At 39.7% G+C, this 12,872-nt stretch overlaps 1 protein-coding gene across 1 annotated transcript in view; it reads right to left on the bottom strand.

Annotated features, from left to right (window-relative positions):
• Positions 1–12,872, bottom strand: part of PDE8B (phosphodiesterase 8B) — a 464,520-nt gene that overhangs the window by 214,365 nt on the left and 237,283 nt on the right. The window contains exon 2 of the mRNA XM_042781328.1: positions 8,301–8,357. Coding sequence (XP_042637262.1) covers positions 8,301–8,357 — 57 coding nt within the window. The remainder of the gene's footprint in view (positions 1–8,300; positions 8,358–12,872) is intronic.

Genomic DNA, 12,872 nt, shown 5'->3' with positions numbered 1-12,872 from the left:
ACAAAGTATATGTGAACTGCTGTATGGAAAGTGAATTTGCTCTGTAAATCTTCACCCAAATCACAATAATAATAATAATAAAACCCAGCTGCCCTTTTTGTCGAAATCGATAAGCTAATTCTAAAATTCATATGGAAATGCAAGGGATCAAGAATAGCAAAACAATGTTGAAAAAAAAAAGAAAATTGAAGGACTCACAATTCCCAATTTCAAAACTAACTACAAAGTGACAATAATCAAGATGAGTGTTTATTGGCATAGAATAGAAATATGTATCAATGGAATAGAAATGACAATCAGCAATAAACTTCCATATTTATGGCCAACTCATTTTTTAACAAAGGAATCAAGACAACTCAATGGGAGAAAGAATAATCTTTTCGACAAATGATGAGACATTTGGATGTCCATGAACAAAAGAATGAAAGTGGACTCTTACCTCACACCATATACAAAATTAATTTAAAATGGATTAAATATAAGAGAGAAATCTACAGAAGAAACCTGAGAAGAAAACTCTAACAGTTCAAAAGAAGAAAATATGGGTTAAAGCTTTATGATTTTTAATTTGGCAATAGTTCCTTAGTTATGACAGTAAAAGTATGAGCAACACAAAAGAAATAATAGATAAACTGGACTTCATCATCATTAAATACTTTTGTGCTTCAGAGGAGACTATCAAAAAGTGAAAAAGATAACTTGTTGAATGGAGGTTGCAAATCATATATCTGATAAGGGCTTATAAAACTCCAAAAACCATACTCCCTGCCATCAAGTCGATTCTGACTCATAATGAACCCCTCTGGGTTTCCGAGGTGGTAAATATTTATGGAAGTACATTGCCCAGTCTTCCTTCCACAGAGTGACTGGTGGGTTTGAACCACCAACCTCTGGCTAGCAGTCAAATGCCTTAGGCACTATGTCACCAGACCTCCTTTATAGTATGTAGAATGTATAATGAACTCTTACAACTCAACAATAAAAAGACAAATAATTTGATTTTAAAAAATAGGCAAAGGCTGGTGAAATCCCTGAGACTATGGCCCCTAGCTGCCCTTCAGGTCTGGAATTGAACTCACTCCTGTGGGTTCCAGCCAAACAAAAGACAGGCATATGAGGTGAATATTTACATTAGGTAGATACACTCCTTGGAGAGGTCAATCATGGGAGAATAGAAGGGTTGTGTATGCACGGGGAGACAGCTAGGGGGAGGGCAGGAGTGCAAGGGAGGGAAGGAGGCAGGGAACAGGTAACCATGGGGAGGGAGTGGGAAGAGAGCTGTTGCATTGTGGGTGAAGTCAATGTCATGAGACAAAGTGTATGTGAACTGCTATCTGGACAATGAATTTGCTCTGTAAACTTTCACCCAAATCACAAATGAAAAAAAAAAAAAAAAAAGTGAATTCAGAAAGAGAATGAAAAAAAAAAAAAATGGGCAAAGGATTTGGACAGATATTTCTCCAAAGAAGATATTCAAATAAACAGTAAGTACAGGGTAAGATGCTTGGCATCATTAACCATTAAAGAAACAAATCAAAACCCTGAGATACCACTTCACAACCATCAGGATGGCTATAATAAAATATGTGAACAATAACAAGTGTTGGTGAGGATATGGAGTAATTAGAACCCTCATATATTGGTGATGGAAATGGAAATGGTGGCTATGGAAAACAATTTGGCAGTTTTAAAAAATTCTAACATAGAATTGCCATATACACAACAATTCCACTCCTCAGTATATAACCAAGATTATTTAAAACATATATCCATACAAAATGTTATACACAAATGTTTGCAGCAGCATTATTCATAATAGCCAAGAAGTGGTAACATTCCAAATGTCTACCAACTGGGGATAAAAAAAAAAGTGGTATGTCCACAATATTGCATGACCAGTAATAACAAACACTGATCCACAGATCTATAGGTGAGAGGGTAAATGATCATGTATGTCTAGGAATATATCCATGACCATATATAAGTTTGGCAGATGGTATTTCTACATATGTATTTGTATGTGTTATAAGAATGTCCATATGTATAATAGAGCAAAGGGGCAAAGGTATGATGACTTCTTAGCCACAGCCAACACCCTGAGGGAATGAGTCACTGGGCCCACAGGCTCAGGACCATGGTCATGGGGGATATCAAGCTCAGTTGGTATAATGCACAAAAGGGAAGACCCTCAATGAGATGGATTGACACAGTGGCTGCCACAATGGGCTCAAGTACAGCAGGGATTGTGAGGACGGTGAGGGACCGGGAAGTGTTTCACTCTGTTGTACGCAGGGTCACTATGAGTCAGAGCCAACTCAAAGGCACCTATAACAACAACAACAACTACACAAAGACATTGTCTTACATTCTACTTTAGTGAATAGCAAATACAGTCTTAAAAGCTTACAAGTAGCCATCTAAGATGCAACAATTGGTCTCTCTTAACCTGGAGCAATGAAGAATGAAGGAAGCCAAAGACACATGGAAACAATTAGTCCAAGGGACTAGTGGACCATGTGAACCTCAGCCTACATGACCCTGAGAACAGAAGAACTAGATGGTGCCTGGCTACCAGTACCAACCACTCAGAAAGGGATCAAAATAGGAGATGTTGGATAGAGTGGGAAAAAAATGTAAAACAAAACTCAAAATCATAAAATAGACCAGGCTTACTGTTTGATGGAGACTGGTAAAACCCTTGAGGCTATGGCCCCTAGTAATCCTTCCAGCCTGTAATTGAACTCACTCTTGTCCCTTCCAGTCAAGAAATAGACAGGATTATATGGGGAACAATTACATCAGGTAGGTACACTCCTTAGAACAATCAGCCATGGGAGATCAGAATGGCAGTACATGCACAGGAAGCTAGCTCAAACAGCAGGAATGTATAGGAAAGACAGGCACAGGGAACAGGTAATGACAGGGAGGAAATGGGAAGAGAGTTACAACATAGGGATTATAATCAATGTCATGAATCAAAATGTGTATGAACTATTGTAAAGAAAATGAATTTGGTTTGTAAACTTTCAAATCACACACACACAAACAAAAGTGGTATGTCCATACAATGGAATATTATTCAGCAATATAAAGGAATGAATTATTAATACATACTACAATGGGAATAAGCCTTGAAAACATTATGCTAAGTGAAAGAAGCCAGACACAAAAGATCAGATATTGCATGATTCCATTTATACAAAATGTCTAGAATAAGCAAATCCATAGAGACAGAAAACAGATTGGTGGTTGCCAGGAACTTGAGGGAAGAAGGCATAGGGAGTGCCTGCTAATGGATACAGGGTTTCTTCTTGAGGTTATGAAAATGTTCTGGAATTAAATAGTGGTGATGGTTGCACAACCTTGTGAATACACTCAAGCCACTGAAAAAAGTGCATGTTTGAAAAGCGTAAACTATTTGGTTTATGAATTATATCTCAATTAAGAAATATCGGTAAAAATTATCAAAGCCAAGAGAGTAAACAAATAAATAAACATATATCATTGAGGAACTGCTTCAGATTAAAGCATTCTAAAGAGACATGACAGCCGAATACAATGCCTGAGTCTGGATTGGATCCTGGCTTGTAAAAAATAGCTATAAAGGACATTAAGATGAATAATGAAATTTTAATATGGACTACAGATTAGATCATAGTATTTTATCAACTTGAAATTTCCTGGTTTTAATAATTGGTACTGTGGGTACATAAAGAATTTCCATGGAAATGTCTTAGGAATACACAATGAGTTCCTTAAAGGTAACAGGACATCTTGTCTCAGACAGCTCAGAAAGAAAAAAAGTGTGTATACGTGCAGAGAGAGAGACAGAATGACAGAAAATTAATTTTAAAGCAATTTGAGCTTTATAAACATTGGTGAATCTAGGTAAAAGATAAGGAGCTCTGGTGGTGTAGTGTCTAAGGCATTTGACTTCTAACCAGAAGGCTGGTGGTTCAAACCCACCAGTCATTCTGTGGAAGACTGGGCAATCTAGTTCCATAAAGATTTACCACCTCAGAAACCCAAAGGGGGTTGCTGTGAGTCGGAATTGACATGATGGCAGTGAGTCTGGTTTTTAGGTAAAGGATATCCATGATTCCTTGTACTATTCTTGTAATATTTCTGTTAAGTTTTGAATTGTACTAAAATTTAACATTATCAAAAAACAGTGGAATATCTATCTATCTATGTATCTATCTATGTATCTATCTGTCTCTGCTCTTAGAGAGTCTGAATTCTAGCTGGGAAAGAGGAAAATTTGAAAAATTAGGAGACTGAGTGAGGAAAGCTTTAACAGAAGACTTGCTTACAAATGCAGGTGGATCAAGAGAGGATGTTAGAAGGACCTTTAGATTGGGGCAATAATAGCTACATCCCTGATGTCAGGCAAATGGTGTCAGTGAGAAGGCGCTTAGAGCGTTTCCCTTGCCTTGAAATAATGCTGTGTAGAGTAATTGTGGCGATTTCTGAAACCATCCTAGGGAAACAAGAAGGAAAGGCCTCTCAATTTTTTTTTTTTTAAATCGTAATAATACATTGTCTGTCTTCTGTGTTATATAATTGTTGTTGTTGTTGTTATGTGCTGTCGAGTCGGACCCGACTCATAGCGACCCCTCCTTCGGTATCCGAGGCAGTATCACTACGGAAGTAGGATTGCCCAACCTTCCTTCCGAGGAGTGGCTGGTGGGTTTGAACTGCCAGCCTTCTGGTTAGCAGTCAAGTGCCTTAGCCACTATGCTACCAGAGCTCCTTTGTTATATGATTAGACATTAAAATTAGAAATCACTCTGGTGAGCAGAGTGGCTACTCTGGTATGTGGCTTTATCTGGTGATAAATTCTGCTGAAGGCAGAATGATGGATATGGTGAATTGCAACTCATGTTCACATCAACCTTTTTCTAAAATGCCTTCCTAGAAAGTTAAAAATTATAATACCCAGACTCCCTTGCAGTTAGGGTTAGGGACATAAATTAGGTTCCCCTGTTAGACTTGCATGGCATATGGAAGGTGGAGGAACTAAGGCAGGGGCTATCTCCTTGCTTCTGTTGCTGAAAACTGAAACTGGGGAGACACTGAGCATTTGTGTGACAGCTGTGCAGACCCCAGCCACTGGTTCACTAATGTAGAGGGAGCAAATGTGCTTGGCTGTTAACTGAAAGGTTGGTGGTTCGAGTCTACCCAGAAGTGCTTCAGAAGAAAGACTTGGTGATCTACTTCTGAAAAATCAGACATTTAAAACCCTGTGGAGCACAGCCCTACTCTGACACACAGGGGATTGCTGTGAATCGGCCTAGCAGGCCTGAGGGCAACTAGAGCTTTTTGGGGAAAAGAAGAGGAACCACATTTAGCATTTCGGCACCTAATACAATTTCACTCATTGCTATGCCTGTGTCCAGTGTTGCAGACATTGTGTCTTGTCTTATAACTACTCTGGTATGTGGCTGAATACAATCCTATGCATCAGTGAAAGTGAATAAATTAGACCTTCATGTTTCCACATGGCTAGTTCTCAGAAATGATGCTGAATGAAGAAAAAATTCAGAATGATACCTACAGCATGATATTTTTCAAATAAAATCTGAAAACATCTAAAACAAGAGTAACTATTATGAATTGACACATAACATAGGTAGAAAATATGCAAATATGTATTATAACAATTTCAGGATAGTGGTTACTTTTAGAGGAGGAAGAAGAGCAAAGGGAGAAATACATGGCTCAAATGGCATCTGTAATCCTTCATTTTTATGAAAAACCCTGAGGTAAACAGGGAATACTGTTAATATTTGATTAAAGTGGCTGTGGGTATACACATGTACACTAGTGAATATTTGAGATATTTTGCAATTTAACAAATGACATGCTAAAAAGAATAAGATGCCCTTATCATGAGCACTCACTGCCAGTTCAGCGCAGGACAAAATGAAGGCAAATAAGACCGGATCCAGAGCTACCGGGATCCCAGCATTGCTCGGTAAATTCTAGAAATTGCTTTTGGGAATAAATCCTTGGTATCAACTCCTTTATTTGTCACTTCCTTTATTCAAAATTGGAGTACAAAGTACGTGCTTCCAGAAATGATTACTGGAATTTTCCACTTGTTTATATTCTATACAAATAGTTGTGGCTTATGTTTATTTTAGTAATATTTTCTCTCTCTGCTCCTAAATTTGTTTTCATCAAATTTTTCCAAGCTAAATCTCTTCCTTTTTTTTTTTTTCTTTTCCCTAGATTTACATTTCCTTTTCCAAGCATCTGTAAAATCTTGTTATTTACTTTTCCATTTGCTCATAAATCAAATAGATCATCTTCTTGGTTGGTTTTTCACTTTCATCCATATGTTGGTTGATTTGTTATCATCCTTTCTGCCTCTTCACATGTTTCAAGTACAGGACAAGCTTCCAAAGGCTAACAAGTAAGGATTTCCAAGAAGGTTATTGCTCTTAGGTGCCGTCGAGTTGGTCCTGACTCATAGGGACCCTATGTACAACAGGACGAAACACTGCACCAGCCTCACACTGATTGCTATGCCTGTGTCCAGTGTTGCAGACACTGTGTCAATCCATCATGTTGAGGGTCTTTCTCTTTTTTCACTGACCTTCTGCTTTACTGCACATAATGTCCCTCTCTAGGGACTGGTCCCTTGTGATAACATGTCTATAGTACATGGCAGGAAGTCTTGCCATCATAGCTTCTAAGGAGCATTTCGGCTGTACTTCTTCCAAGACAGATTTGTTTGCTCTTCTAGCAATCCATACCGAAAAAAAAAAAAAAAAAAAAAAAAAATCACTGCCATCAATTCAATCCCGACTCATAGTGACTTACCCTCTTTGGGTTTCTAAGGTGGTAAATCTTTACAGAAATAGATTGCCCAGTCTTCCTTCCACACTATTTATATACATGCATACATATGTATGTAGAGAGCAATGGTTCGACCTGCCAACTTTCTGGTCGGCTGTCAAGTGCCTTAGGTACTACACCACCAGAGCAGTCCACAGTACATTCAATATTCCTCACCAACATTCTTCAAATGCATCAGTTCTTCTGCAGTCTTCCTCATTCATTGTCCAGCTCTCACATGCATATGAGGGTACTGAAAATACCATGGCTTGGGTCAGGTGCACCTTAGTCTTCAAAGTGACATCTTTGCTCTTTAACATTTTAAAGAGGCCTTTCGCAGCAGATTTGCCCAGTGCAATACAACAAGGAGGTGATTCCCTCATTCAGACCTAACGGGATGATTTATATGCAGATGGGGATTTAACAATTATTTTGAAGGGTACAAGCTTCCTTTCTTACATGTTCCTCTGAAGGGTGTGTAGGAAGCTGGAGAGGCTATAGAGAGGACAGTTGCTGACAATATTAGGCTGCCATAGTTAGAGTGAGGTCACTTATGTAAGTGGCTGGCCCACCTTCCCTAGACGCTGTCCACTTGTGCTACAGTGCCTAGTAGGCAGCTCTGCTCAAATCACACAGCAGAAGAAAATGAGGCCTTTTACTACTTCCCAGCCATAACAGTAATGACCATGTATTGAGCACCTTCCAAGGAGTTCTGGTGGCATAGTGGACAAGGCATTTGACTGCTAACAAGAAGGTCAGTGGTTCAAACCCACCAGCTGCTCTGCAGAAGGAAGATGGGGTGATCTACTTCCATAAAGATTTACAGCTTTGGAAACCCCACAGGGGTTGCTAGGAGTCAGAATTGACTCGACAGCAGTGAGCTGTTTTTTTTTTTTTTTTAATTGAACACCTTCTGGTGCCAGACTGTGTTCTAGGCACTTGGTGCTACGTCACTGAAGTCATAATTCCTCATGAGAGAGACATTATCATCCCCACATTGCAGACAGAACACTGGGGTCAGAGAAGTGAAGCAGCACATGGCCGTGTCACACAGCTAATTAAAGGGAGAGCCAGATTCACACCCAGCTGTGGCTCATGGCAGAGCCCTGCCCACCCCCAGAACACTTCCCTTTCTGGCTATAGCAGAACGCTGAGCAGACTAGTTGTTCTTCCCAACAATCCACCACCATACAGTCTACCTATTAAATGTCTACTCAAGACAGGAGACTGTTTATGTCTTCAATTTGAATTGTCAAAATGACATTAATAAGAATAAGCATTTACACATACACAAACATTCAAATATGGATATATATACACACTATTTATATACATGCATACATATGTATGTAGGGGCAAGGACGATTATTTGCTTATCATACCAGACAGCCCATGAGATGGTGCTCACATTACCATGTGCTCTGAAAACCAGGTCCTACTGAGGAATGGAGGCATACCTGAATAGGGTCCTGTGTCAGTCTCATGGGCCCAATGCGTACCTCCGCAGAAGAAACCTGCTAAATAAAGGACAGCACATGAGAAATGTCAAGTGTTAACCTACACAAACTTAAAAATCTTTCCTTACATGGATATCACATTATGCCACCGTGCAGACCCTGAATAAAAGAATCCATGCTTATTGACATGGAGATGGGTTACAAAACATCATGTCTGGTACAATCTTGGAAGCTCTGGTGGTGTAGTGACTAAGCCATTTGACTGCTAACCAGAAGGCTGGAGGTTCAAACCCACCAGCCACTCCTTGGAAGGAAGACTGAACAATCTATTTCCATAGAGACACGCCTTGGAAACCCAAGGAGGGTCGCTATGAGTTGGATTCAACTCAACAGCACTGAGTTTTAGTACAATCTTGGTTTTGTAAAAGACCTACGTACACTTATGCATTGAAAATGTCTCAAAGGATATATTCCCAAATGGTAAGTGGTGGGACTTTGGGTTATTTTAACTTTAAGTGCCTGAAGTTTTACAACAGGGCATGTACTGTTTTACGGGAGAAAACAATTCAATAATTATTTACTGAGAACCCAGAATAAATCTATCCACCTATGAAGAGTTGATCTTTGACAAAGGGTCAAAATTCATTAAATGGGGAAGAAATAATCTCTTTAATAAATGGTACTGGCAAAACTGGATATCCATTTGCAGAAAAATGAAACAGGACCCATATCTCATATCTTATACAAAAATGAGCTCAAGTTGGATCAAAGATCTGAACGTAAAACCTAAAACCATAAAGACCATTAAAAAAAAATTGGGAAAAACTTAGGGGCCCTAATTCAAGGCATAAATATACCATCAAATTTGCTAAAAAGTCACAAACACTAGAAGACAAAATAGATGACTGGACCTTCTAAAAATTAAACACTTATGTCATCAACAGATTTCACCAAAAGAGTAAAAATAGAACCTACAGTGGGAAAAGTTTTTGGCAATAACATAATGGACAAGGGGCTAATCTCTAAAATTTATACAAAACTTCAACATCTCAACAACAAAAAGACAAATCATTCAATTAAAAAATGGGCAGAGAACATGAACAGACACTTCGCCAAAGAAGACATTCAGGAAGATAACACACACAAGAAATGTGTGCAATCATTCGCCATTAGAGAGATATAAATCAAAACAACAGTGAGATACCATCTCATCCCAGCACTAATAGCAAAGTTAAAAAAAAAAAAAACCAGAAAACAACACATGCTGGCAAGGATGTGGAGAGACGAGAATCCTTATACACACTGCTGGTGGGGCTGTAAAATGGCACAACCACTGTGGAAAATGGTATGGTGCTTCCTTAAAAATCTGGAAATAGATACCATATGATCAGCAATCCTTAGACTACATATATATCCTAGAAAAATAAGAACCATGACATGAACAGACATACGCACACCCATGTTCACTGCAGCACGACAGACAATAGCAGAAAGATAGATACGATCTAAATGCCCATCAATGGAGGGATGGATTAACTAACTATGATACATACACACAATGGAATACTACATAATGTTAAAGAATAGTGATGACCCTGCCAAACATCTCATAACATGGATGAATTTAGAGGCCATTATGCTGTAAGTTAGTCAATTACAAAAGGACAAGTGTTGTATGAGCCCACTATTGTAAAAAGTCAAGAAAAGTTTTCACAAAAAAAGAAATATTCTTTGACAGTTATCAGGGTTGGGTGGAGAAAGGAGGGCAAACCACTATGAGGGCAGACATATATTAATTTGGGTTAAGGGGGGGATCACTAAAAGAAAAGAGAAAAAAAAAGAAACAAAATAATTATGTACTGAGCTTTATTATGTGCCAGACACCATGCTAGGCTGTTATGATTTTGAAGAGCGCATAAAATTTTCTCTCCAATGTGGAAGCTAATGCATTTCTATGGTATAAGAGCTGTTCCTATCTTTAGATCTTATTTTTGTCATCTTCGTGTTTGGGTCTGAGGGGTTAACTGCTTACTCCCACCAATGTTTGTCATGAACCAATGATTCAGCTCAGTTGCATGTCCTCAAATAAGCTGAGAACATCATTGTATAACCATAAGAGGCTAAACTCTGCCTTGCCACTCTAGGAATGAGTCCAGGCCTCTCATATACTCAGGCGACAACACCCTCTAACTGCAAGCATAGTGCAAATATCTGTACTTCTGTATTCAATTATTTCACTTGGACTTCTAAAAATGATTTTTCTCTAAACTAATTTGGCTTAAAGTCTTGGCCTCACCTCCCTGGATCTACTTTGATTTTTCTATAAGAAGCTGTAGTCATTTTTGAAAAAACAAACAAAATGCTTTATTGTGATTTGGGTAAAATTTTACAAAGCAAATTCATTTTATATTCAACAGTTCATACACATTTTGTTTTGTGACATTGGTTACATTCCCTGCAGTATAACATATCACCTCCCATTTCTTCCCTGTGGTTTCCCTTTCCCTGTGTCCTTCTTGCCTATGCATTCCTGACTCCCTACATTTTTCCCTGTGTAAATGCTGCCCTTCTGATATCCCATGGTCAATTGCTGTAAGGAGTACATCACCCTGATGTAGGTGTTCAGCTCATGGGCCTGTCTATTGCTGAGAATTAAGCCACAGGAGTGAGTTCAATTCTAGGTCCAAAGGGTGACTCAGAGGAGGCTGAGGTCATTTTGCCACTCTAGGAAGATTACCCTGCATCATCCCTGTTGGTAGGACAGATACACTCAGTAGGCATCATAATTTAGAGGGCCAGGAACAATGCAATGGCCTGAGGGCCAGATGAGGCTGCTCCATTAATTAAAAAGCAAAGCTCTTGAGCAGCCTCTAAGATACAAGTATTGGTCTCTTCCTGTCTAAAACAAAGGAGAGTGAAGGAAACCAAAGACTAAAGGGAGCAATTAGTTCAAAGGACTAATGCATTTTAGGACTACACGACCCCAAGACCAGAAGAACTAGGATGGTGCCAGCTACCACTATCAACTGCTTTGACGGGGATCACAATAGAGGGTCCCAGACAGAGTGGGAGAAAGATGGAGAACAGAAAATCAAATTCACAAAAAGACCATACTAACTAGTCTGTCAGAGACCAGAGGAATCCCTGAAACAACAGCCCTAAGACACCCTTCTGACCTGGAACTGAAGCCATTCTCAGAGACCACTTTTCAGCCAAACAATAGACAAGCCCATAAAATAATAATCCTGAGAGGAATGTGTGCCTTGGAATAATCAATTATACAAGATCAAAGGTTCAACATTTGCCCAAAAGCAAAGATGAGAAGGCAAACAGGGGTAGAAAATTTGGATGAAAGGAAACAGGCAACCCAAGGCAGAAATGGGGAGAGTGTTGACACATTGTGGGGAATGTAACCAATGTCACGGAACACTTTATGTACAAACTACTGAATAGGAAACTAATTTGCTCTGTAAACTTTCAGCTAAAGCCCAATAAAAAAACATGTTCAAAATAAGATAAAATAAATGATTTTTAAATAATACTAATAAAAAGGCAGAACTCTTCTTTCAACTAAACGTTTGACGGCAAAAAACATTTCCCTTTCTTCTTTCATTCCCCTTCCCCGGGTTTAACTCCCAATGCACACAGCTCTAAATCCTCTCCAAAACATGACCCCAAGTGGCTGACACTTTTCCTCTGTAAGGGTGACCCCACCCTCGCCCCCAGCATTCTTACGTAAATAAATGGTCCTGGGTGCTTTGGCCTCTCACCAAACCACCCAGCAGAACACTTGAAGAGCCCTTGAAGGCCTGTTAAGCTGAGGCCTGTGCACCTGTTTGGGTTTCTCCTGAGGGAAAAGCTGCTCCTCCAGCTCTGCCTCGGGGTGGAGGCCTGCAACAGTGGGTCGGTCTTTCCATCCAACAGAGCTGGTGTAACTAAAGCCCACTCACAGGCCAGTGGCAAGTCCCTCCGGTGTTTCCTTGCTGTCTCCAGGTAAAAGTGACATGCTCACATCTCCTATGCCTCTTTTCTCAAAGAAATCCTGTGCAATGTGCATGACACCAGCACCCGGAGCTGGTGCACAGCCCTAGGAATAACTGCTCTGGAGGGGCCCACTCTCCTGCATCCCTACACCTTGGGTCCCCACCCAGCTCCACTCCAAAGGCACTTATGTTTGTTTGAAACATATACCCCTCCTTAAGCAGAAGCACAATGCTACAATCTTGCCTAAAAGTTAATGATTGAAAGTGAAGTCAGTTTGATATATTAGGAAAAATTTGATTGATATCCTGTGGTTTGTGCTCACTCTCCCTGTGATCTCTCTTGGGTTCTCAGCATCCACCATACACATGCAAACAAGCCCAACAAGTCCACCTATTCATGGGTTCTCCAGAAAAGGCAGGCTCTCAAAGCACCTAGTCATTCATGGGTCGTTGCTGTTGTTATTAGGTGTCGTCAAGTCATTTTTGACTCATAGTGACCCCATGCACAGCAGACAAACACTGCCCAATCCCGCGCCAGCTCCACGCTCCCTGCTATACTTGAGCCCATCATTGTAGCCACTGTGTCAAT

The sequence above is a fragment of the Orycteropus afer genome, unplaced genomic scaffold (genome assembly GCF_000298275.1).
Source record: "Orycteropus afer afer isolate SDZICR_OR568_19922 unplaced genomic scaffold, OryAfe1.0 scaffold00107, whole genome shotgun sequence".
Taxonomy (NCBI): domain Eukaryota; kingdom Metazoa; phylum Chordata; class Mammalia; order Tubulidentata; family Orycteropodidae; genus Orycteropus; species Orycteropus afer.
This window is presented reverse-complemented; position numbering and strand designations above follow the sequence as displayed.